Source organism: Hemicordylus capensis, chromosome 1, assembly GCF_027244095.1.
Source record: "Hemicordylus capensis ecotype Gifberg chromosome 1, rHemCap1.1.pri, whole genome shotgun sequence".
Taxonomy (NCBI): Eukaryota; Metazoa; Chordata; class Lepidosauria; order Squamata; family Cordylidae; genus Hemicordylus; species Hemicordylus capensis.
Genome location: NC_069657.1, coordinates 62,875,241 through 62,902,381, shown reverse-complemented (window position 1 = coordinate 62,902,381; position 27,141 = coordinate 62,875,241). Strand labels below are relative to the sequence as shown.

At 44.1% G+C, this 27,141-nt stretch overlaps 1 protein-coding gene across 1 annotated transcript; it reads left to right on the top strand.

Annotated features, from left to right (window-relative positions):
- Positions 1-19,780: 19,780 nt before the first annotated feature.
- LOC128339979 (transcription and mRNA export factor ENY2-like) lies at positions 19,781-20,199 on the top strand. The gene has a single exon (XM_053284551.1). It carries the CDS (start codon positions 19,804-19,806, stop codon positions 20,092-20,094), a length of 291 nt encoding a protein of 96 aa, XP_053140526.1. The 5' UTR covers positions 19,781-19,803; the 3' UTR covers positions 20,095-20,199.
- Positions 20,200-27,141: the final 6,942 nt, after the last annotated feature.

Here is a 27,141-nt window from a genome sequence, read left to right as displayed (position 1 = left end):
TGCCCAGCTAGCGAGGACACTACAGCATGAAGCCCGATGGAAAGGTGGTGCTGCTGGGGGACATGAACGTGGGCAAGACCTCGCTACTGCACCGCTACATGGAGCGGCGCTTCCAGGACACTGTCAGCACCGTCGGCAGCGCTTTCTACCTCAAGCAGTGGGGGCGCCACAACATCTCCATCTGGGACACGGCAGGTGAGCAGCGGGGAGTGGTGGCGCGGCTCGCACTTCACTCTCGTCGGGGCTGGGCTGGGCTGGTCCGCTCGTTGGGTTGGGGCTGGTTAAGTGCCCCTTTGCTGAGGACCCGCCAAGCTGGCTTTCTGTTCACGCTCGGGAACCTAGTTGGCTCAGCTCAGCGCTCCCCTGGCCAACCAAGCCGTCCTGTGACCGTGTGTGGGCAGCAGCAAGACGCCCGACACTGCTGACACAGCAGGAACCCCTCTCCAAAGTGCTAGACTAACACCGCTGAGTTCCGGGTTATCATGGGTCTGCTTTTGCAAGTTTCCCTCTTGCACAGCAGCAGGGAGAGCTGCCCATAGAGGCTAGTGGGTAAAGCCGCGATGCTTTTAACATAACTGTGATTGAGCTGCTGCGTGTTGTCTCTTCCCCTCTCTCACCCCGCCACGCTGAAATGAAAGGGAGGAGCAGCAAAGACGGGACCGTCTAGGGTCCAGCAGCCCGCCAGGCATAGTTGGAAAGCAGCCGCTCTGCCTCTCAATTGCCTCTTGTTATCTGTCTAATGTTGCATTTCCTCCCTTCATTCTGTCTGCATCGGGTATGTTTGTGTGCGTGCTGAGAAAGGGGGGAAGGGGATGTGAGCGTGATTGAAATGCAAGCTAGGTATCCAGAGATTGCCATCTCTTGCAAATGTGAAGGCAGTGCATTCAGCACTTGCAAATCCAGGGGCAGATTCCTGCCCCTTCAGAATCTACACTGACAGCTTCTGTATTTGGGTATGAGCACATGTGAATGTTTCCCCAGTGGTTTCTGATATATTGCTTTAGTAGGTTGCAACATTCTCTCTCCCTCCCCCTTGAAATGCTTTCTTCTCTGTCATTTTGGGCTGTTTTTTCAGGTCTTCACTTTCCTGACCCTTTTAGTTTGTTTACAGCCAAAAAAAGACAGCCCTATATAATATATATATTTAAAGAAAGCTCCTCTCCTGGGGGAATAAGTGTGAGTTTGTGCATTGTGCGGGGGGAGAGGGAGAAAGAGTATAGTGACACAGATATTTCTTAATAGCCCTGCATAATGGAATTGCTGTCTAGATGTGAACTGGTTTAGCAGCTGCATCTCCCTATATCACTGCTGCCCGATATAGGTGTTTCCATTCAAACCCGCAACCTTTTGCTCCCTAGGCAAGTTACTTCCCTGCTGTGCCATTAGGTGTGGCTTGTATTCCTTGTAAATCTAGGAGTAGGCAGAGGGGTGTGTGTGTGTGTGTGTGTGTGTGTGTGTGTGTAGGATCTTGATTATGGCAGTTCGCTGAGTGTCAGGATAGGACAGGTGTCTTGTATGTGTGCTGAAGTAGTATTTAGGAACATAGGAAGCTGCCATATACTGAGTCAGACCATTGGTCTATCTAGCTCAGTATTGTCTACCCAGTCTGGCAGCGGCTTCTCCAAGGTTGCAGGCAGGAGTCTCTTGCAGCCCTATCTTGGAGATGCTGCCATGGAGGGAACTTGGGACCTAGATGCTCTTCCCAGAGTGGCTCCATCTCCTGAGGGGAATATCTTGCAGTGCTCACACTTCTAGTCTCCCATTCAAATGCAAACCAGGGTGGACCCTGCTTAGCTAAGGGGGCGGTGGGGGGGCTCAATTTCAGTGCTTGCCCCGGGCGCCGTTTTCCCTAGTTACGCCTCTGCTCACCCCACTCAAAAAGTTACACACAAAATAACTAACCCAAATTACACAAAATCTGGCATAAGGACTATAAAGTCATGGAGCGAACGTGACTATTTTTGACTGGGTGCTTTCCAGATCAAATCCTACAACAGTGTCACCACGGATCTGCAAAGTGTGCTTCCGTATTTCATGTGTTATGACACAATTACTTCAGACACAATTACTTCAGTGTCTGATGTGGAGGTATCCAGCGACTCGTCTTATGTGGTTAGGTTGGATCAGTTCTAGTTTGTGACTCCTGAAGATGTGAACAAGTTGATTGGAACAGTGCGGCCTACCACTTGTTCTCTTGACCCTTGCCCGACGTGGCTTATACTATCTGGCAGGGGGGTTGTTGTAGAAGGCCTGGTAGAGATTATAAATGCATCTCTGAGGGAAGGTAGGATGCCTCCTAGTCTTAAGGAGGGAATTATTAGACTGCTGCTGCAGATGCCTACCTTGGATCCCTCAGAGCTGAGCAACTACAGGCCTGTTTCCAACCTTCCGTGGCTGGGCAAGGTAATTGAGAGGGTGGTGGCCTCCCAGCTCCAGACAGTCTTGGAGGAAACTGATTATCTAGACCCATTTCAAACTGGCTTCTGGACTGGCTATGGGGTAGAGACTACCTTGGTCGGCCTGATGGATGATCTCCAACTGGGAATGGACAGAGGATGTGTGACTCTGTTGGTCCTTTTGGACCTCTTGGCAGCTTTCGATAATATCAACCATAGCATCCTTCTGGAGTGTCTGAGGGGGTTAGGAGTGAGAGGCACTGCTTTGCAGTGGTTCCATTACTACCTCTCAGGCAGGTTCCAGATGGTGTCTCTTGGAGACTGTTGTTCTTCAAAATCTGAACTTTTGTATGGTGTCCCTCAGGGCTCCGAATTGTCTCTGATGTTGTTTAACATCTACATGAAACTGCTGGGAGAGATCATCAGGAGTTTGGGTGCAGGGTGTTATCAGTATGCTGATGACACCCAAATCTCTTTCTCCATGTCAGCATCATCAGGAGAGGGCATAACCTCTCTAAATGCCTGTCTGGAGTCAGTAATGGGCTGGATGAGTGATAACAAACTGAGACTGAATACAGTCTTAACAAACTGAGTGATAACAAACTGAGACTAAACACACTGAACACACAAACTGAGACTGAACTGAGACTGAGTGATAACAAACTGAGACTTAACACAGAGGTACTCATTGTGCGGGGTCAAAACTCGAGAGATGATCTTGATCTGCCTGTTCTGGATGAGGTCACACTTCCCTAGAAGGACCAGATACGCAGTGTGGGGGTGCTTCTGGATCCAAGTCTCTCCCTGGTGTCCCAGGTTGAGGTGCCTGCTATCAGCTTCGGCTGATACACCAGCTGCGCCCGTTTCTTGAGGTGAATGACCTCAAAACAGTGGTACATCTTTTGGTAACCTCCAGACTGGATTACTGCAATGCGCTCTATGTGGGGCTGCCCTTGTATGTAGTCTGGGAACTACAGTTGGTTCAGAATGCGGCAGCCAGGCTGGTCTCTGGGTCATCTAGGAGAGACCATATTACTCCTGTATTGAAGGAGTTACACTGGCTGCCTATATGTTTCCCGGCAAAATACAAGGTGCTGGTCATTACCTATAAAGCCCTAAACAGCTTGGGCCCTGGCTATTTAAGAGAACTTCTTCTTTGTCATGAACCCCACTGCCGATTGAGAAAATCAGGAGAGGTCCATCTGCATTTGCCACCTGCTCGTTTGGCGGCTACTCAGGGACGGGCCTTCTCTGTTGCTGCCCTGAGACTTTGGAATGTGCTCCCTAGTGAAATAAGAGCCTCTCCATCTCTGACAATTTAAAAAAGGTCTTTAGAGACACATCTGTTCACCCAGGCTTTTAACTGATATTGTTTTGATTGTTTTAATATTGTTTTTAGAATATTGTTTTTGATTTTTTTAATTGTTGTGTTTTAAATTTCTTGTTTTTGTTTTTAACTAATGTTTTACTTTTGTTTTTATCTTTTTGTAAACCGCATGGGCAGTATAAAAATATGTTAAATAAATAAATGTGTTGTGACACTGCAGTCCATGCACTGAGAGCAAGGTGCTGTTCACATTTCCAATGCCTTATTTCGGATTTTATCTTTGTGTTATAGTGCTACAATGTTGCAAGGCCATTGCAGAAAAATAGCTGTATTTTCCTGTTGTAGTGGTTTGAGATTCTGGGGATCAGTTTTCAATATGATCCTGCCAAGTCGAAGCATTTTACCCCTGTTGTAGCATGTAATCTGGAAACTACCCTCATCTAGTTTCCAAATGTTGCCTGTTAAATTGCCCCTGTCCAAAACAGAAGGCAATAATCTCAGAATATTTTAAAAATAAAAACAAATATTTCTGCATTAAAGACACACATTTCAGACAGAATAAGTTTTAAGTTGTTGATCTAGTGATTCAAGTTAAAATGGCTTGTTTTATTTGGAAGCCATAATCCCATCCCTCTCTTTCACACTCAAGAGAGGAAAGTACAAGTAAAAAAAAGATAAGGAATAGGATTTGTTTAAAGTCCCAGAAGAAAAGGGAAAGGTGGAGGGGGGAGATATTTGTTTGCTTGTTAGTAAAAGAAATACCCAGAGGAAGTGCCAGTCCACCATATCTCTCCCCCCCCCCGCTCACCCCAACATTCTCCAGATCTCTGTTCATTGCCAAGATTTTCTAGTGGTATTTTTTTTAAAGGAAAGAAAAAGACAATTGCTCCCAGAAAATGCTGGAGAAAGCCAATGCCTCCGGAGGGCTCAGTTTAGGTATTGAATAAGGAGAAAAGAGGTGGCTTCCCTCTGGAGAGGAGGAGGCTGGAGAAAGGTAGTCAGAGCCCATACCTGTTCTGAACTCTGCTTGCAGATTGAGTGCCCCTAATTTGCACAAAGATCTGCGAAGTGTCAGCTCAGCCTGCCTAGAAGGATCCTGGGGAAACAGACGACTGGGCTGGCCTTGTATGCTGGCTATTGGTCAGAATAGGTGCTTGTAAACTATTTTAACCTCTGATTGGTTGGGGGCAGGAATAGCCACTGCCCACCCTTAAGGGAAAATAAATGAAAAGTACATTTTGATTGGTGCTGAGGCAATAAATATACAATTTGGGTAGTGACTAAGTATCGTAATTACTTCAATGTAGGGCTGTGTATCATGTCAGCCATATGAGGGTGCACAAAACCAGCTGGTCCAGTTTGGTTCAAGTCCAAACCGGACCCTAACAGGACCTGGCCAGTTCGATTTTGCCCCCCACCGCTAGAACCCACTAGATTTGGTTCCGGGGGGTGTTGGTTCATGAGTCATTAATTTTTTAAAAAATAGTACTTACCCCCTCTGAGTGGCTTCTCTAAGGCCGCGGGTATGTGTGTGTGTTCATGGAGATTTTCCCTCCGGCCTTCCTTATGCCAAAAATCACCTGGTTTGGGCATTCTTCAGCCGTTTTGGAGGCTGCCATGCATACGCAATGAGCCTCTGCATGGCCTGGGTCATGCAAAAGGTGCACAAAGAAGGTAAATTTGGAGAGAGTAAATTTGGCAATGCCTTAGTGTTTCTATACCAATGCCAGAAGTCTCCAAGCAAGATGAAGCAATTGGAACGGTTGGTGTTAAAACAGAACACAGATAGGGCTGGTTCAAACAATATTCGTGGCTGCACAGATGAAGAATGAGAAGGCAGACCAATAGCATGGATGTCAGGACATCCTCCATGGACATCCTGATGCTCTCTTGGCATGTCCCTTGATAACTGTTTAAAGTATTTGGAACACAATGTTTAGGAGCCATTTGGATTAACAGCCCCACACACGATCAAGGAAAGCATCAGGAGAACACTGGGACATCCATGTGCCACTTCCATTATTGTCTGAACTTGCCTATAGAGTGGATATATCAGGGCATTTCTGTGATGGGTTTCTGAATGAAGCTTCTCACAGCATTGATCAGATGGTGAGTGGGGGGCAGAAGCAGGGGGGAAAGTGCACCTGACATCCCCTATTTTTCTCAACAGTTGATTTACTGTTGTGATGAAGAGGAACAGAAAATGGGTGCCTAGATAGACACACCATCAAATGGTCAGCTACAAGGTTTTTGCAGGGCAAAAGTGGATAATGAGCTTTCTGCAATGACACTTACTGTTGTATACATCAGAGCCAGTGGCGCCAAAGTCTCTGAAGAAGGAAACAGCATTATGTGCCTCAGAAATGATCTCCACCCCTGTAGATTGTGTTTCTAAATAAAGTAGCAGCTCTGTCCCCCCACTCCGTGCTTATCTTCTCTGTGGCTTCTGGTGCAGTGATATTAATAGGGAGTGACAGGCTTAAGGCCTTTTGTTTATACTGGTGGTAAATTCTTTCCATGTGATTTGTGAAATGCAGCACATTATGGCTAACTGGGTGTTATATTACAGACTCTGGAAAACGTTGGGCTGCTCTTTAACATCAAAACATGTGTTATTGCATTCAGACACCAGTGAGCTAAAACTAGTGTTCTGTAGTATTTTAATAGGTATCTACAGGACCACAGGTGAGACAAACTAAAAACTTGCAAAGCAGAAATTGTTCTGTAATGTTTGTGCACCTTACAACCTCATGAAAATCTTATTCTATTATATAAATATGGCAGAACTCTGTTTTAGTCAAAAAGCCAGTATTAAAAAATCTAGGGATGTGCACAAAGCATTTGGGGTAGGTGGGAGTGGGGAGGGGAGTAGAGTGGTAGCTTTAAGGATCAGGTACGTAGGTCTTTACTTGCTCCTCTACTGTCCCAACAATGCTCAAGTCACGGTGCTGTGATGCTTAAAATGCCACGTGCGGCTGCTTCCCTGTGCCTAGCAGCCTGCACGTGGTGTCGGCATGTACATGGTACCCAGGCACGCACTATTTACGTGGTCAGCATGGTGTCACAGACCATGAAAATGGCGCCCTCACATGTGCAGATACTATGGGCATGCCGGCGTCCTGCTCATACTGTTGGGAATAGAGAATCAGCCACATGTAGCATTTTGAACAGCACAGAGCTGCAACCAGAACCGTGGTGGGGCGTAGGGGTATGCAAATAGGTTCGACATTGAATGTGTTTGACGTCAAACTGGTTCGGCTCGACATTTTGGGGTTGAACCGGACCACCCCCTGTTCGGTCCAACCCCGAACCGAACACCCCCCAATGTTCAGGGGTGGGGTGGGGGTTGCGAGCTTGACATTGTAAGAAAAAAAATTATCTTTACTCCACTCGGGAGAGTTCCTGGAGGTGGCGGGGGGAGGGGTCCGTGAGGTTCCCCCTCCCCCCAGCGGTCTTCCTCATGCCCTTGTTCTTCACTCAGAGGCCATGTGCGCAGGTGCGCAGCCTCCATAATAGCTGTCGGGCCGCTGGGTGAAAGCCAAAAACTGGCCGAAGAGGGGCATGAGGAAGGCCGGCGGGGGGAGCTGTTTTAACATATTAGGCTTAAATGGCCTTTGAGCTTCTCTTTCCTTTAAATCTTAAGCTCTGACTCTCAGTTATGTTGATTGATAACCTCTGATGGCAGTATCTTGGGCTGCCCTGATCTAGTAGCTGTTTGACTTTACTGAGTTTATCACACAAGATTTGGGTTCTTTAACACCCAGTCCTGTGACCTGATGGCTGGCAGCAAATAAGAAGTTAGGACTGCATGCAGTGACCACCTTACGGCTAATATGTTAATTTCACATCACAAGCGGATCTTCGGTATTGGTAAGGTAGATCACCTAGGACAGCTAACACTGACAGATGCACCTTTGCAGCTGTCTACAAAAGCTACTTCATGGTATGGGAATGGGCAAAATCTCTCTTTGACAGATTTCTGTAGGAATCCTAAAAGCTCCTTGCAAGAATCCGATGGACGCAGACAGCTATTCTGATGGTGTATCTTGCTGCCTTGCTGGAGCCCCAGTAATCTGCTTCCTGCAGCAATTGCCTCACCTTGTCTCATAAAAGAACCACCTCTGCACTGGGTGGCCTTAAGGAGCAGAGGTTTTACTCTACGTGCTACAAAAGCAATGCTGCGGAGAACAGGACTTGAGATTTTATAGTACCTTGGAAGAGATTTCATCCAGTAAATTTTAAAAATTCAGATAGCAGAAAAGACAAGTCATTTTCAACCAGCACTGCATGTGGAGAGGTTGGAAAGTTTAAATGCATTAAATCTATGCCAGCAACAGAGACAACACAGGCAATTCTGTGAGAGGACAGTTTGCCAAAGAGCAGCCCAGGGGAATATATCTAAAAATGGGTTCTGAAGTGCTTGACTCTAAATGGATTTCTCATTACTACACTGAAAAATTGAAAGCCTGGTTCCACCCCCTCCCCACCCACCCTTTTCTTTCCATGCTCCATCTTCACAATCCTGAAAACAAGAAGGCACGTACAGAATTGTGTTTGAGAAATTTGAGAAATAGTAAATCAATTCTGCTTGAACATAGTCCACCACTTTTATTTTATTTATATTTCATTCATTCATTCATTCATTCATTTTATATACTGCCCTTCCTGAAGTGGCTCAGGATGATTTACATTAAAATAAAAAACACAGAATAAAATGCTTAAAATCAAGAAACATTTTGACCAGAGTAAATCTAATTAAAATTAAGGTTAAAACTAGACATCATTAAAAGCCAAGCTGAAGAGATGGGTCTCTAAGGTTCCCCTGAAGGCCTCCAGTGAATACATTCCTCTTATATCCATGGGGAATGCATTCCACAACCTAGGGGTGGCAACCAAGAAGGCCTAATCCCAGTTTGCCACTAGCTGAACTGGTGGCACTTCAAGATGGATCTCCCCTGATGATCTTACTGAGCGGTGGGGATCTTGTAGAGAAAAGTGCTCTCTCAGGTAACCTGGACCTAAGCCATTTAGGGCTTTAAAAGTAATAACCAGCACTTTGTACTTTTCCCAAAAAATATTGGCAGCAAGCGCAACTATTTAAGAACAGGCATAATGTGGTCTTTCCAGGATACCTCAGAGAGCAATCTGGCTGCTACATTTCTGAATTACGCACAAAGGTTTCTGAACTACGCACAAAAGCAGCCCTACATAGAGTGCATTGCAGTAGTCCAACCTGGAAGTTGCCAGCTAATATTAAGGATAAATGAAAACCTTATTGTCATATGAAGCTGCTATGTTAAACTATTGGTTCATCTAGTTCAGCACTGTCTACAATGATTATCAGAAGCTCTTCAGGATTCTAGCCAAGGGTCTCTCCCAGCCTTATCTGGAGATGCCAGCTTTTGAACCAGAAATCTTCTATTTGCAAAGCATGAGCTCCAAATCTAGTGATGACCACTCATCAGTTGACAAAAGAAAAGAAAGGAATTCTCACACCTTTTCAACTGATGTCACCAGATGTGTAGCTAGGGGAGAGGGGGCCCGCCTCAGAGTGAGGGAGCTACTGAAGAAAATAGGGAGGGGTGGAGCTGGGGGCCCCAGGTTCTTTGAACCTTTTGCTCAATTATAGCTACACCCATGGATGTCACATTATAGGAAAAGTACAACTTGCCTAGATAAAGATAGCACTTCAAACTAGAAAGGAATGTTTTCTTATGGGAAATAATCTCTTCGCCTGGCCATTTGGAACCAGTGCTAGAAACAGAATGGGACTCGATGCCATCTTGCTGCTTTCAAATAGACCTAAACACCATCCCAGTTCTTTCTGTGGACGTGAGTCTGGCCTACTTTGGAACAAAACCATCTCATTTTGTTTTTTCTTTCTTTTGAATGCTGGCAGGGACAGATAGCAAGGTAGTCTGCTGAAGACCGGAACTGAGATTATTTATCTTGGTCCAGTGCATACAGTAAAATAGTACAAGTTATGTTCTATGTACGGGCAATCTGTTTACAGTGTATGCGCATACAGATCTGTACTCATGCAGTTATTCATATATTATAATCAACATATGTAGAGTACTAGACTTCCTATCTGTACCCTGCATTTGAGGGATCCTGTAAACAGGTTCACTTTTTAAATGGAAGTATTTGCAGTCATTCACACAAAAATATGTACAGGTACCTGTACATACATACAATGTAATACCTGACTAAGACTTAGGAATATATAAATAAATTTATTGTAGTAACAACTGGTAATAACATAACAAAACATAAAATATAACATAACATTAAAACAGAGCAAAAAACATGAAATATAACGTAGGTGCAACATAACATAACAGGGGGGGAAAGAAAACCTAATGAAATACAATTAAAAATAATAACCTAAAAAAACCTATCTGCAGTTACAACAATAAATAAAACATATAAAATAAGACTAGACCTCTACAATTTAGATAAAGCCTTAATAGATATAAATCCCTAAGTTTAAAAGACAATAAAGCAAGGGTAATTTGCTAACGTATAGAATCTCATCCACAAGAAAGTAGTTTAAACATGCCACATCTGAGCCCTTAAATGTATCAATAATCTGCCTCAGCATTTTCCCCCTGATCACATCATAGAAAGGGCAGTGTAGGACATAATGGATAATGTCCTCCACTTGCCCTGAACCACAGGAGCAAAGATGCTGCCCCACTAGGAGTTTGTGAAATCTACCTTCAAGATACGATGTAGGCATGCTTTGAAAGCGGAAGATGGTAAATGCCTTCCTCAGTGGTGCGCATGTGGACTGCATCTCAGCTAACATCCCACTCAAGGACCCAATCTCGGATGTTTTCTCTGCTCCAAGATTTAAGTTCCTCTATCCAGGGCAGGGAACACAACCGCAAAATATAGGACAGCAAATTTGTCCACTGATTTCCACCCATAAAATACAAGTAGCATGATTTAATTAAAAGATGTTCTGGGAGGCTGTCTAATTTCTTAAAATACTGTAGCAATGCTAGATGTACTTTAACAGATATTCAGGGCAGCCCTACCTCCATTCTTAGATAAGCCGCTGGAGTGCCCTGGTGGGGGGGCAGAATTTTCCTTAGGAAATGATTTCTGAATTATTACCAGTTGAGCAGTAACTTTCTTATCCCACTCCCAGATCTCAACACCATCAGCATATGTGATATCACCTTGCCCTGGAATATTTTAAGTGCAGGAGGTATTAACTGCCCTCCTTTCGAATAATAATTTAAAAAGCTCCCACACTGCTTCAAGCAGTTGTTTGAGCAAGGTTAAGGTGTGCCTTCCATACAAGAGATGCATGGAAGGAAACACCCAAATACTTAAAAGAAGAGCATTGCTCTGTTTGTTGAGTATTGATTGACCACGTATACTTAATGTTTCTGCTGCCAAACACTACCACTTCTGTTTTGTCATAATTAATTCTCTGTTTCTCCTTTTCACAATAATTGGCCAGTCTAACCAACATTCTTCTAAGTCCTATCTCAGCACAAGAAATAAGTGCCATATCATCAGCATACAATAGGATCTGTGTAGATTTATGATTGTAATAAACTGAATTTGAATTTGAATTAGGCTCGAGACTTTGCATCCACTGAGTGACGGAGGAAAATATTTTTTCGATTCCATAGCCAATGCAGTGTCATTGAAATAAAAATTGATTAAGAAAGGGGTCAAAAAGCAACACGGTTTAACACCTCTCTTCAGTGAAATAGAATCAGTTAGAGACCCTTGTCGGCCCACTCTCACCTTATCCTTGATATTAAAATGTAATTTAATCAATAACCTAAGAAGTTGCCTATCAATATCTGTCCTCTCAAGCATCTTCCTCCATCTAGATCTATCAGTTGAATCAAAGGCTGATGTAAGTTCAATGAATGCAACATAAAGTTGTTTTTTATGGCCCTTAGTATACAGTCGTCCCTTGCCAACTACAAGAGTTCCATTCCTGGAAAACCTCATGTTGGTGAATTCGTGGTAGATGAGCAATAGGAAAGCACTGGAAACAGGGGCTTAGGGGAATCACGGTTGCAGAAGGGCCAAAAAACAAGGTAAAAAACCAGAAAGAATTGCCTCCTGGCCCATGGAAATGACCCCTGAACCCCAGAAATGACCTCCCCAATTTCCCCAAACCCCAAAATTGCCCCATGACCCCCAGAAATGACCCACTGACCCCTGAAATTACCCCCCCCCCTTTCTTTTTTTTTAAAAGCCAAACCACAGATACTCAGGTCACAGTTGGCAAGACCGGTGATGATTTCTCAGTCACAGATATTCAAATTTGTGTTTGGGAAACCCACGGTTGGAGAGGGAGAACTGTATTTCTGAATTAGGGCCTTCAAGGTAGCACAATGATCAGTCATGCTATGGCCTTTATTAAAGCCTGCCTGCTCTGGATGAAAAGGTTGTACTGATTCCTCCCAGTCCTCAAGCTTATTTAAAAGATGTCAAGAATATTGTCTTGAGGAAAATATAAAAGACTAATTGGATGATAATGAGAGGGATCCTTCCTGTTACCTTAAAAATGCTTATATGATATTTTGTTTCATGACTTTTCAGTTTCTGAAAAGGAGTCTTGCCAGAATGGGAGCACAATTATAAGCAAATGCATGTTTTATTGGAGAGATAAGTTGATTTCCATGGCTAGGGAGTGCTCCCTTGTCCCACTGATTTATCTTTCTTGTCATTCCAGATATCCAGAAGGTTTTGAAAAGCAAAAAAAAAAAAAAAAAAAAAAAAGGTCCTTTCTAGACTGAACAAAGACATGGAAGCTGGCTGCTTAATTCATCCTGTCACTGGGAGAAGGAGAATCACAGAGGAAGAGAGCCTCTTCACACTTGCACCTAGGTTTTCACCCCCAAATCCTAGGGCTGGTCCTGTCTTAAAGGGTAAGACAGCTCCTAAGGACCCAGGCAATGGTGAGGGAAGCCTGTCTTAGTGAGCAATCAGCAGATTCCAAGGAATAACAGCAAATCTAGGGCTCACCCATCTGAAACCAAATAGCTTACGTGGCCCACAAAGGGCTAGGGAAAAGGGGGCTAGGGAGCGTATGACACTGTCCAATACTAGCTACAATGGTAGCAGCAATACTCCCAGGCCATACACTGCCTACTAACATGTGTCATGATTTCACATGTTGCATGGAACACAAAATTGTCCTGTACTCTGCTAACAAATTGGAGGTGCCATTATAATGGTGAACATGGATATGACCCAATGCTCATCCAAGGGGACAGAGCAAGTTGTTCACTCCTACTCTTGTTACATAATTTTGTAGGAATATGTGCAAAAATAATGCATGCTGCAGCAGTTTCCTCTTTGTACCCAGGGACATTCATAATAGCCGCCTCCAAGTTTAATGTTTAGCTGACATCAGCTAGTCTGCTAGGAAATAAAATTAAAGTTGAGTGTGGCAAGATGAAAAGGCAGGGGAGGAACAGTTATTTTACTTGCAGCTATTCCTACAGTTTCGTACACACAGCCTATCTACCCCATGCTTCTTTTACAGAACACCTGTCAAATTGCCTTTTTATTTCATCGCTTAGTACATGCATTTGTTTATGCCATAGGTTATAACAATATTGTCAGTTACAAATGCTGAATAAAACAACTTATAAATATATCACATCTAAAATCAACCATTTGTCATTAAAACCATCTATAACATGTGCTGATATGTAATTTAGCCATTGTCAGCATTAGTTAACAAACTCTGCTTATTCAACAAGCAAAGTTTCAGCTATACGAACCAGCTTGCCCTCAAGCTGGTTTGCCATTGAGCCGGCCTGGGCCCAGCTTGAGGTCGAGCCGAACCCCACCCCACAGACTGGCTCAGGACTGGTTTGGGGGTTCTACATGGAATTTCTTTTTTAACTTACTTCCTCTGGCGGCCTCAGGAGGTGTTGCCATGTTGGTTTTGTCCCCACCAGCCCCCAGTCTCTCTCTCTCCCTGCACACACAACTCTCTCACTCACTCTCCCCACACACGTCTCGCTCACTCCCCCCACAACTCTCTCGCTCGCTCTCCCCACACACACCTCTCTTGCTCGCTTTGCCCCAACACACAACTCTCTTGCTCACTCTCTCCCCCACACACAAGTCTCTTGCTCCCTCTACCCCCAACAACTCTCTCTCTCTCCCCCCCCACAACTCTCTCATTCGCTCTCTCCCACCCCCCTCTTTTTGATCTTCTCGCTTTGTGCTTGAGGGAAAAGGGAAAGCCTCCCCTCCTCCACTCCCTGCTATATTATATACAGTGTTATGTACATAATTAAGTAAACGCTTTGTGTATTAAATTTTGAATAGACAATAATTGTATTTATTTCAAATTTTTATTTTTTACTATAACTAAGGGGGGTGCGCAACAGAATGTTGTATCAGGGCACCAGATCCCCTAGAGTTGGCCGTGTCTGCGCTGGCAGCATCCATTTTGGAGGCCACTGCACATGCACACTGGCCCTTTGCATGGCCGGATCATGACCCAAGAGTGTCCCAAGCGGGGCCAGAAGTATTGTCCCTTTCCTGTTACTTACCAGCAGCAGTCCACTGCTCACAGTTACAATGGTGTTCATATGAAGGGGCGAATGCCACTTCCATGATGGCAGGTGTTTTCATGATCAGGAGGCTGCAGCTTCCCAGCCTCCCAATCATCCACCCACCATTATGGATATGGCATTTGCCTCTTCAGATGAAGGCTTCTGGAACTGTAAGAGGTAGCACTGCATTGCTGTTTTGATCAAAGAAACACCTTAGGGATGTTCATGGACATAACCATCATGAATCTAAGAACTTTAATCTGACATTTCTCAATTCAGCTGCAGCATTATGGCCTCCATATTGGCAACATATGACACCTGGAGATGCAATTTGTCCTTTATTGGCTTGAAGGTTTGAAAAATGTGTTCCCTGATTGGCCTTCATTCATGCAGTTTTTATCCTATCCTTTCCCTAAGGGATTCTAGTAACATACATAATCCTCCCTTTATCCTCACAGCAACCTGTGAGATAGGTTAGGCTGAGAGAGGAAGGCTGATTTACTGAAATCCACATCTCCCTGGGCTTAGTCCAGTACTCTTAGTCCACTACATCAAGCTGGCTCTTTTTTCTCATTTTATACATCAGATGAAGTATTTATTCCAAATAGTAGTTTCAGAGAAGGAAATACTAAAACAGAGCCAAAAATTCAAAAAAAAAGGTTTTGCTCAAAATTTGCGATGGTTGCGGAATGGAAAAAGGAGTGAATAAGCCTCCCTGGTTTAACTTTTTCACAGCGATATTCCTCCCAGCCACAGGGAGAACCCATTACCCAGTATCCTCCTCAAATCGAGGTTACATTTCATTTTTTCCTTTTGTAGGTACGGCTGGGAAATGCCCAGTTAAAACCCAGGAGAACCACTTCCAGTCAGTGTAGACAATATTGAGCTAGACGAATCAATGGTCTGATTCAGTATAAGTTGGGTTCATATGTTCCTATGATGATGCAGCATTGCTCTGAGGGGGGGTTATGGGGAATAAAAATAGCAACTTCCTCTTGGAGAACCACCACTGCTAGTGGAGTAGCACCATCAGTAAGTTTCACTCCAGCCCTTGAGGATCCTGCAAAGTAAGAAGCAGCTCATAAGAACATAAGTTTCAATGGGGATCAATTTCAAAGGATGACCAGGATTCTAGTGTTATGTGAGAGGAAGAAGAATTTCTCTCTATCCACTTTCTCCATACCATGCATGATTTTATAGACCTCTATCATGTCTCCCCGCAGTCGTCTTTTTTCTAAACTAAGTAGCCCCTGGTGTTGTAGTCTTGTCTCATAAGAAAGGTGCACTAGGCCCCTGATCATCTTGGTTACCCTTTTCTGTACCTTTTCCAGTTATACAATGTCCTTTTTTAGATGTGCTGACCAGAAATGTATGCAGTACTCCAGGTGTGGCCATACCATAGTTTTGTATAAGAGCTTTATAATATTAGCCATTTTATTTTCAATCCCCTTCCTAATGATTCCTAGCATGGAATTGGCCTTTTTCACAGCTGATGCACATTGAATCGACACTTTCAATGAACTATCCACCATGACCCCAAGATCCCTCTCCTGGTCACTCACCAACAGCTCAGATCCCATCAATGTATACCTGAAGTTGGGTTTCTTCGTCTCAATGTGCATCACTTTACACTTGCCAACATTGAACTGCATTTGCCATTTTGTTGCCCACTCACCCAATATGGAGACATCCTTTTGGAGCTCTTCACAATCAGTTTTGGATTTCACTACCCTAAAGAGTTTGGTATCATCTGCAAATTTGGCCACCATGCTGCTTACCCGTACTTCTAGATCTTTTATGAATAAATTAAAAAGGACCGGTCCCAGTACAGATCCCTGGGGGACCCCACTTCTTAATTCCCTCCATAGTGAAAACTCTCCATTTATACCTACGCTTTGTTTCCTGTCCTTCAACCAGTTAGCAATCCACACATGTACTAGTCCCATTATCCCATGACTGCTAAGTTTTCTCAGGAGTCTTTGATGAGGAATTTTGTTGAAAACTTTTTGGAAGTCCAGGTATACTATGTCAACTGGATCACCTTGATCTGCACACCTGTTGATGCTCTAAAAGAACTCCAAAAGGTTGGTGAGGCAAGATTTACCTTTGCAGAAACCATGCTGGTTCTCTCTTAGCAGGGCCTGTCCTTCTATATGCTTTACAATTTTATCCTTGAGGATGTTTTCCATTAATTTTCCTGGAAAGGCCGTTAAGCTATCTGGCCTGTAATTTCCCAGATCGCCTCTGTATCCCTTTTTAAAAATGGGTGTTACATTTGCTACTTTCCAGTCCTTCTGTACAGAGCCCGATTGCAGGGATAAGTCATATAATTTGGCAAGGAGGTCAGTAATTTCATATTTGAGTTCTTTGAGGACTCTTGGATGGATGCCATTTGGCCCTGGCGATTTGCTAGTTTTTAGTTTTCACAGACAGTTTCCCCAGACTTCTATCTGACTCAGTTCTTTAGCCTCCATCCCTAAAAAGCCTGGCTCAGGAACAGGTACAGGTGAAACTCGGAAAATTAGAATATCGTGCAAAAGTCCATTAATTTCAGTAATGCAAATTAAAAGATGAAACTGATATATGAGACAGACGCATTACATGCAAAGCGAGATAAATCAAGCCTTAATTTGTTATAGTTGTGATGATCATGGCGTACAGCTCATGAAAACCCCAAATCCACAATCTCAGAAAATTAGAATATTACATGGAACCAAGAAGACAAGGATTGAAGAATAGAACAATATCGGACCTCTGAAAAGTATACAGTGTACTGTGCTTGATTGGCCAGCAAACTCGCCTGACCTGACCCCATAGAGAATCTATGGGGCATTGCCAAGAGAAGGATGAGAGACATGAGACCAAACAATGCAGAATATCTGAAGGCTGCTAATGAAGCATCCTGGTCTTCCATAATACCTCATCAGTGCCACAGGCTGATAGCATCCATGCCACGCCGCATTGAGGCAGTAATTGCTGCAAAAGGGGCCCAAACCAAGTACTGAATACATATGCATGCTTATACTTTTCAGAGGTCCGATATTGTTCTATTCTTCAATCCTTGTCTTCTTGGTTCCATGTGATATTCTAATTTTCTGGGATTGTGGATTTGGGGTTTTCATGAGCTGTACGCCATGATCATCACAATTATAACAAATTAAGGCTTGACTTATCTCACTTTGCATGTAATGCGTCTGTCTCATATATCAGTTTCACCTTTTAATTTGCATTACTGAAATTAATGGACTTTTGCACGATATTCTAATTTTCCGAGTTTCACCTGCATATGCTCAGTATCCTCTGCTGTGAAGACAGACACAAAGAGAGCCAGTGTGGTGTAGTGGTTAGAGTGCTGGACTAGGACCGGGGAGATTAGAGTTCAAATCCCCATTCAGCCATGATACTAGCTGGGTGACTCTGGGCCAGTCACTTCTCTCTCAGCCTAACCTACTTCACAGGGTTGTTGTGAGGAGAAACTCAAGTATGTAGTACATTGCTCTGGGCTCCTTGGAGGGAGAGCGGGATATATAAATGCAATCAATCAATCAATCAATCAATCAGCTTCTCTGCAACCTCCATATCCTCTTTAATAATCCCAACTGCCTTCCTGGCAGGTTTCTTAATAATCCCACTGCCTTCCTGGTAGGTTTCCTGCTTCTGATGTACTTAAAGAGTTTTTGTTATTCCCCTTAATGCTTTTAGCTAAATCTTCCTCAAGTTCTCTTTTCACCTCCCTTATTGTCACCTTGCATTTCTTTTGCCATAGTTTCTTTTGCCATAGTGTTCCTTTCTGTTCTCTTCATTTGGACAGGCCTTCCAATTTCGGAAGGAAGTCTTCTTCCCTTTTATGGCTTCCTTGACTTTACCTGTTAGCCATGCTGGCATCCTCCTGTGACTTAGTGGTACCTTTCCTCCTTTTGAGTATACAATCTAACCTGGCTTCTAGTATTGTGGTTTTGAGTGAACTCCATGCATTCTGGAGTGAAGTGACTCTCCTGATTTCTCCTTTCAGCTTTCTTGTCACCATACTCCTCACTTTGGAGAAGTTTCCTCTTCTGAAATTCAAAGTGTCTGTGTTAGCCGTCCTTGGTGATTCTCTCCCCGCATGTATGCTGAATTTGATCGCGCTATGGTCACTGTTCCCTAAAGGGTTGATGACATTGTCATCATGATTCTCTAGTGCTGTACAATATGTAATCTGGACTCTCATCCAGGAAAAAAAATAATCCGGATTTTCCCTTTCACAAAAACAAATACATGGTGTAGAACTTATTTTTAATTTGTAATTATTGTTCCTTGCTGCTTAGGTATAATCTACACACCCACACATCTTGGGTCACTTATTTCTTTTGCTTTCAACCAAGATTACAGTTTGCTTCTTACTTTCTAAATCCCCTTCCCTGCCAACTTCTTGATGCCAGGGGTTGCCAGGCAAACTGATTCAGGAAGGGCATGATTACATCATGGCTGAGGGAGATCTGGTCCCTGAGCAGCTTGGCCAGAGACAATCTGGCCTCAATGCTCAACAAACCTTTTTGGCAACCTCTGATCAAGAATAAAAACAGTGAGCTCATAAGAATGCCACCCGCTGTTCAGAAGCTGGAAAGGACACAATGAATTCATATGGAAATAATTAGAAATGGCGAGGAAGAACTCTGCAAAAGAGTCATTCTAAGTTCTTATTTCAGAAACATGCAGTTCCACCAGTGTTCTCTCTAAGGTGTGCGCACGTGTGCACACTCACACGTTTTTTGATGTCTGCTCAGTTAATTTTAGATCCACTCAGCTTGAGTCAGGAAGGCTCTACTCTGAATGCACATGCACACACACTGCCTGGTTACTTCCGTCAAGAACAAAACTCATTCTGCACACCGATGAAAAAGGTTAGAGGAAACACTGAGTTACACAGCATTTTAGTATGCCTGAGAGCAGATCCTTTCCTCAGATGCCCAATTGCCCTTCCATTAACCCTCTGGAATGCTAATGCTAAGTAGATGTAGTAATTGTATTGTTTCAGATGTGTTCAACATGGATTTAAAATTAGGTAGATTATGTCTACCTTGAAATCAAGAAAAGTCTTTTTTAATTAAAGTGAGTGGATAAGCTAAATGGGGTGTAGGAATGATTTATTTATTATTTCTCTGTGTAAACTGCCCCGAGCCATTTTTGGAAGGGCAGTGTAGAAATCAAACAAACAAATAAATAAATATTAGCCATTGATTGTGACCTGATAGTTTTCCAAGGAAAGGACTGTCATTGCGAGTGGGGCAGCGATCTACATTTTTCTCCTCCTTTCCTTGGGTTAAGCCTTGGGCGCCCAGGGAGATGGCGACAGTATTGTTGAGATTTCGGCTCTGGGTAGCCTTGGAGGAAGAGGAGAAGGGGAAGAAAGAAGTAGACCGGCTGCGGCACAGCAGTGGTGCTGAAAGAACTGGTCCTTGCTAAAACTGGTGAGAAATCTGTTTGACAGCAGCATTGTGTATGTGTCCTTTTAAAAAATACACCATACAGATATAGGCTTGAAAAAATGAATAAAGATGTACAAATGAGATCAACTATTAACCAAAAGCTAATTGAAACAGGAGAACGAGAACGCCTTAAAGAACTTCTGAGAGCCAAATTAATTGAATGTGGTTGGAAAGACCAGCTGAAAGCACACTGTAAAGAAGTCATCAAAGAGAAAGGACTAGAACATGTCACTGTTGATGATTTAGTGGCAGAAATCACTCCCAAAGGCAGAGCCTTAGTACCTGACAGTGTAAAAAAAGAACTTCTACAAAGAATACAAACATTCCTTGCCCAGCATGCCAGCCTTTGATTCTTCCATTGAATTTTACCATGTCAAGTGAATTGTGCTGGAAACTGGAAAAAAAATATTTTTCCATGCTTTAGGTTTAAGGTTCAACTTTTTTAAAAAAATGTTTAGTTACTGGAACTGTACTTTGCTACACTGAATTGTTAATCTTGATATTTTAATTAAAAAACTAACAACGAAAAGGACTGTCATTGTCATTATTGGATTAGGCCCAAGGGTTCCCCCCACCCCATTGTCTCAAGTAACACATACATTAAAATATTGTTGTAGACAGGAGCTCAGTTTTTCTGTATGCATATATGTAATAGTTCTTCTGTTAAAATCTGAATTACTTATTGAAGCAAGTAGTATAAGGGAAGCTGGGGAAGAGAAGTGCAGCAGCAGGTAACTGAACAAGGTGGGAGGGACAAATGTCCCTGGGTTCCTGAGGTAAGGGAGACTTCAGCTGCGTGACAGTTTGCTCTTTGCTTCCCCCATCCCCCCGCCTTTCCAAAGAAGAATGGGAAGGCAGGGGCCCACCTTCACATTTTGTCCCAGGGCCCTCTCCAGCCTTGCTACACCTCTGTAGAGCAGAATGGGGACTGCAGTAATGTGGAGTGTCTTGTTATCCAGAAAACACCTTCACAACTTCACTTTCTCAAATGAAGAATCACAGTTCCCAGCTACAGAAAGTCCTGGAGATTGGCTATGATGAAGCTTCTAAATAGGCAATCCTGACCTTCAAATATAGAGGCGCAGCTGATACAGAGTTTTAGTTTCACCAGAATCAGCTCAGAAAACATAAGTGGAGTTGATCTGAGACCATTCCAGATTGATCAAAGCCATTAGTTTCTCATATAATTTCATATCAAACTGATTGGAACCCCAGATTAATTAATTTGAATTGAACACAAATTGTAATCAACCGACTGATGTGCTGGAGGAAATCCATGTAAACACCTGACTAGGTGAACTAAGTTTCCCAAAAACAGATACTAGGGATATGCATGGAACCAGTTCGACACTCATTTTCTTGAGCGCAGAACCAGTTCGAAGGTCCTGAGTTTGAGCCAGTTCAGAGGGTGGGGGTCACTTTAATGGGCAGGGAAGGTGCTTCCTACCTGCTGACCCCTGCCCCACCACTTTCCCTCCACCAGCATTCGCCTAAATAGTGTGGGTGTGGGGCTGTAGCATTCCTGCAGCATTCCGTCAGCATTGCCACATCCATGGCTGATGTGCGTGTGTGCGTGTGCGTGCCATATACATTCATGTCAGCTATGAGTGTGGTGATGCTGAACGGGGCTGAAAGCAGGAACACTGATCCCCGCAACCAGGAACGCTGCTGCCCCACAACCACGCTGTTTAGGAGAGCATCGGTTGGGGAAAGCAGCAGGGCAAGGATGAGCAGGTAGGAAGCGCCTTCCTTGTCCCTTAAATTGACCCCCCCCCGCCCTCCTAGGAGTGCATGGACTGGTTCCATGCACATCCCTACTAGATACTAAAGGGCTGGTTTGAACATAACTGTCTGTTGGCTGTCGGTGATTTAAAATGATTTAAACAAAGAAAAACAAAAACAAAACCTTGCCTTCCAGGGGACCATTTTGCTCCTCTTACTCATGTGGGGGTAGGGGGAGGCAGAACGTATGAACCACCCTGAATCATGTGACTAGGGAGAGGAGAGATGGTCTGGGAGAGGAGATCTGGTCTTGCTGTAATAAGCATGACTTGTCCCCTTAGCTAAGCAGGGTCCACCCTGGTTGCAGATGAATGGGAGACGATGTGTTGAGTACTGTAAGATAGTCCACTTAGGGGATGGAGCTGCTCTGGGAAGAGTAGAAGGTTCCAAGTTCCCTCCCTGGCTTCTCCAAGATAGGGCTGAGAGAGATTCCTGCCTGCAACCTTCGAGAAGCTGCTGCCAGTCTGTGTAGACAATACTGAGCTAGATGGACCTATGGTCTGGCTCAGTAAATGGCATCTTCCTGTGTTACTATCTGGCGGCCTGATGTGCTCCTGGTCACTGTCAGGAGACAGTGCACTCGGATTAGGAGGGAGAGTGGCTCTCTGGCTATTGACAAGACATATTTCCATGTTGTTGATTACTGTATGCTGCTATTTCTCCATCTTTATATTAATTGTCTCTGGGTTATATAACTTGGTTATATAGTGTGGAGGGGAGGGATCTCTGGAACAAGACAAAGCTGTAATTATCTCTTGCCTGTTTGTGCAACTGAATTAATTCCCCAAAATAGAAATTGCTATTATTTCTAGTCCTTTTATTTTAGGCTCCTCAGGAAACATGCGGACAAAAGATGAGCATCATTGGCATTTCAGTTTACAACACTGGCATAGAGTATCAACTGCAGCATAAATCCATTGATCTAATGCTTTATTAATATATTGCACCAACATTTTAAGGGGTATATATTCACTTTCTGTATAAAGATTCAGTGCAATTTAATTAGCATCACATGGTGGTCACACACATATTTTCTTACAAAATCCTAGAGAAGATACTTGTTTTTGTTTGGCTTTTGAAAATTTTGATTTTAAGCCATAATCTTTGGCTCGTGGTATTAGGTAGTAGTCTTCAAAGTGTTTTGCTGGCACAAGACCCATTGCAGGATGTACCACTGGAGACTGGACTAGCTGAGTTTTTAGGAGAAAGGAGCATAGTTTAGAATTTGTGCATATTTCGAGGGATATTGGTATCATATCAGTGATTCCATATAATTCTAGTACAAAGTTACTTTGAGGAAATGGTTAAATGTGCGAGAAGAAAGGTTCTCAACTGGTGGTACTCCAGGTGTTGTTGAACTCCCATCATCCCTTGCCATAATAAATTATAGCTTGGGATGATGGGAGCTGTAGTTCAGCAACATCTGGCGTACCACAGGTTTGGAACCCCTGTGCTAGAGATGAACAGTAATGTTTGGGCTAGTCTCACAGTGTTATAAAGTCCCCCTTGGCTGGACTGTTATATTTTCAGAGGGTTCAAGGTGGTATGAGACAGGCTTCATTGCTTGTGATGTGAACAGACATCAAACTGTCATGTCTTATCACAGGTTCTGAAGGTTTTTGCAGTGCTTCAAAACCCTGCACTCAGTGTCTCAAAGAAGACACCGGGGCAAAAGAACTGAGTTTGTACACCATGGACAATAATGACCCTAATATGTCACTTTCCAGTCTCAGTAATTATTATTTTTTCTTTAGACCTTGAGAGGCTTCCAGGGTCATGCTAATAACCAGGCTTTCAGTCCCAAAGGATTGACACTCTGAAACTCCTGATTTGATTTTCCTTTTCCTTTTCCTTTATATCCTGCTTCCCATTCAAAAACAACAACATGGCTTACAAAAATATTAACACAATAAACATGTGTAAACAATAAAATGGTAGCAGTCAATTAAAAATAGCAATAAAGACCAATCAACAGCATCAAGACAGCAATAATAAAATCAGCGGATAAAATCAGTTCTCGGTGTATAAAGTTTAATGGGCAGGAAAGTTTTAGGGCCAAACTACATATGCTGATTAAAGCATCGTTAGCCCTTAGTGCTTATTATATATTTAGTCCACAACAGTCAGGATCCCCACAGATCCAGACTGCAGCGCGGGGGGGGGGGGGAGTAGTATTTTTTAACCCAATCTACAGGAGGCTCCAATAGAGCTGTTTGACTAAAGAAAAACGAAATCCTGTTAGGACCAATAATGGTTTAAACATCACGTGTAGTTCGACCTTTAACTATCCATCTGAGAAGGAGCCAGCTTAATCTCCATGGGAAGGGAATTGCACCACTGATAAGACCCTGTTTTTGCCCACACAACAAACCACCAGTATCCTTCTGCTTTCTCAACCATGCTTGGCCATCACATCCTCTGAACCTGAGGATCTTTCTCTGTCCTGCGCATTCTGCCCTCGTCTCGAGCCACCTCTTGCCTTTACACCAGGAAGCTATTCCCATGATCGGTAGAAAGCGAGCCTACCCCTCTTTGTACCGATCATGGGAACCACCGGGCTCTAAGGTGAGCCTGGTAGTTCCCAGGTGCTAGCCCACCTAATTCACCCTCTCTTAAGTGAGATTAATGGCGCGAGCGCTCCGTTAACCTCATTTTATTGATTGTGTGCCGTCGTGGCGCATGACGACACACAAGTAGACCCCTGACTAAGCAGGGCTCAGGGGTCCCCCCAGAATGCCCCATGCATTTGCGTGGGGCATCCTGGGACTTCTGGGGGCCAGGTTGCCCCCGATCCCTGCAGCCCCCACCAATTCCGTGACAGAGCTGGTAGTCATGTGGGTGGCCGATCCGGCCGCCCAGGGCTCCAGGCATGATCGTCTGCAGGGAGAGTGGGCTAAGCCTGCTCTCCCTGCAGACCTCATCAAGGGGCTTCACAGCAATCATGTGAAGTGCCTCCAGATTTGTTTCTCCAGCATCTGAGCTTACACTGAAAAAAAGAGATGGTTTGGTGGCATAGTCCCATAACAAAGTAGTAGTAGTGTTGTTTTGTTAGAATGTTGCTTCTTCTTAGAATCCTGCATCCCTCATCTATTATTCTTTAAATAACCACAAAAGAAGCATGTTGTGCTCAAACATCAATTTCACATTTGGGATGGGGGGGGGGACATCTAATGGCTGCATGCCAAAGCTGTCCAAAGCTGTAATATACAGTACATGAGTGCCCCAATCCAGTAGTTTCTTCGAAATGTAAAGCTTCAGTAGGGATGTGTAGAACTGGTCTGGCAGTCCACTGGTTCAGTCTGGGGGTTCATGGGTTCGTGATCAACACTCCCCCCCCCCGTTCCGCCTGGACCGGAACAGACCCTCTAGTTCGATCCAGCAGGTCCGCGAACATTTTTTTTTAAAAAATTAAATGTAAAGTAACTACCTGTAGCCCCTTCGGGGGGCTTGCTGTAGCCACGGGGGGGGGGGGGTGGTCTACGAGGGTTCCCTCTCCCCCCACTGGCCTCCCTCATCACCACTGCAGCCGGGTTAAGATAGTCTTTTTGGCCTTTTACAGGCCTCTGTAAAGGTGAGCGGTGGCCATTTTGGCCACTGCCGTGCATGCGCAAATGCCCTCTGCAAGGCCTGGCATGGCCTACAGCCTCACAGAGGGCATTTGCACATCCGCGGCGGCATCCAAAACAGCCACCGCTCGCCTTTACAGAGGCCTGAAAGGGCCAAAAAGACTATTTTTACCCAGCTGCGGCGGTGATGAGGGAGGCCGGCAGGGGGAGAGGGAACCCCCGGCGGCTACAGCAAGCCTTCTGAATGGGCTACAGGTAGTTACTTTATATTTTTAAAAATGTTCGCAGACCTGGAGGACCGGACTGGACTGGGGGCAGGGGGGGGGGGTTCGATGGACGCCAGACCAAACTGGCCTGGTTCCATTCGAGGCCAGTTTGGCCTCGAACCAAACCGGGCCAGACGGTTCCGTGCACACCCCTAAGCTTCAGTGTTCCCATATGCTTCCCTAATTGCAAGGGCTCTCCTGTTCATTCCAATGGAGAGTTCCACTGTGCACTCATTTTTTTCGGTGTGATGATCTATTTCATCTGTTAAAGTGTACAGGGTGATGTTCAAGCATGTTAGGGCTCTCCCATATTCTTTAGTCTTGGGGATCACTCTGCACATTAATTCCCATTGCATTCATGAAATATTGTTTATCTAATTCATTAATGAATGTTGCCAGAGGACCACTCTGACTGTGGAGTAGAGGCCCAAGGGACCAGTCCCAGTCCCAAAATAACCCACTGTAAAGACCCATTACTTGAATTGCCACTGCTCCATATCTCTTTGAGTTGGTGACTGAAGGACCAGATGACATGCTTGGAAAATCATTGATAATCCCCCATGGAAACAAATGGGCCAGTCCATTCTCAGTCCATTCTTGGGTACTGGAAGTGCTGGGGTGGTGTTATAGTTAGTGTGTGTGTGTGTGTGTGTGTGTATACATGTGGGCTCTCTCTCTCTCTCACTCTCTTTCTGTAAACACTGGCTGGCATACAGAGCAAGGATTCATCAGTGAAGCAAGAGAGTAGTCTAATAGAGCTTCCTAACTTGCTGCACCAGTGCAGCAGGGAAGTGGCAGTTTCTGAAGTGGCAGTTTCCCTTCTCCAGGAAGCCTTCTGTGCCACCTGAAAATATGTCCCTGAGGGTTGCTCAACCCTTGAGGACATATTTTCAAATAGCACAGAGTGCTTCCTGGGAAAGCAGGGGAGGGCGTCAAAAATTGTTGCTTCTCTGGTTTACCAGTGCAATTTGTTTGGAAGTTATTTTAGGCTGCTGTTTTGTGGCACTCTGTATGTCAGCCATTAACTGTAGATACAATTCATTATACATTTATTAGCAGCATTTTTAAAAAGGAAAATACATCTAGAATACATTGGAAACAATGTACCTCTCAGCATATAGCAGTTTTCCTGTGTTTTCTTTTTTGTATGATAAAATGGTCACACATTTGATGCAGATGTTATACAAACTTTCCATGTCATAGCTGGCCCCTGTGGCTAGTGTTCAATAATCTGAAAACACCTTCCTTTCAAAACAGATGCAGGGATATCAGGGTCTTAGCTAATGAAGACAAGAAAATGTCTACAGTTACCAGAGACAGAGGCAGAGACAGAGACAGAAGGTTTCAAATCACTAGCGGCACTAACCCAGTATATGGACTATTCTTTCAATCTTTCTGCTGTTGATACTACTTTCACTTCAAATATACTACTATCCACTGGTTTTCCTTGTCTTCATATAATTGAAAACATAGGAACATTTGAAGCTGCCATATACTGAGTCAGACCCTTGATTCATCTAGCTCAGAATTGTCCACACAGACTGGCAGCGGCTTCTCCAAGGTTGCAGGCAGGAGTCTCTCTCACCCTATCTTGGAGATGCCAGGGACGGAACTTGGAACCTGGTGCTCTTCCCCGAGCACTTCCATCCCCTCAGGGGAATACCTTACAGTGCTCACACTTCTAGGCTCCCATTCATATGCAACCAGGGCGGACTGTGCTTAGCTAAGGGGACAAGTCATGCTTGCTACCACAAGAGCAGTTCTCCTCTCCTATTTGTCTGTG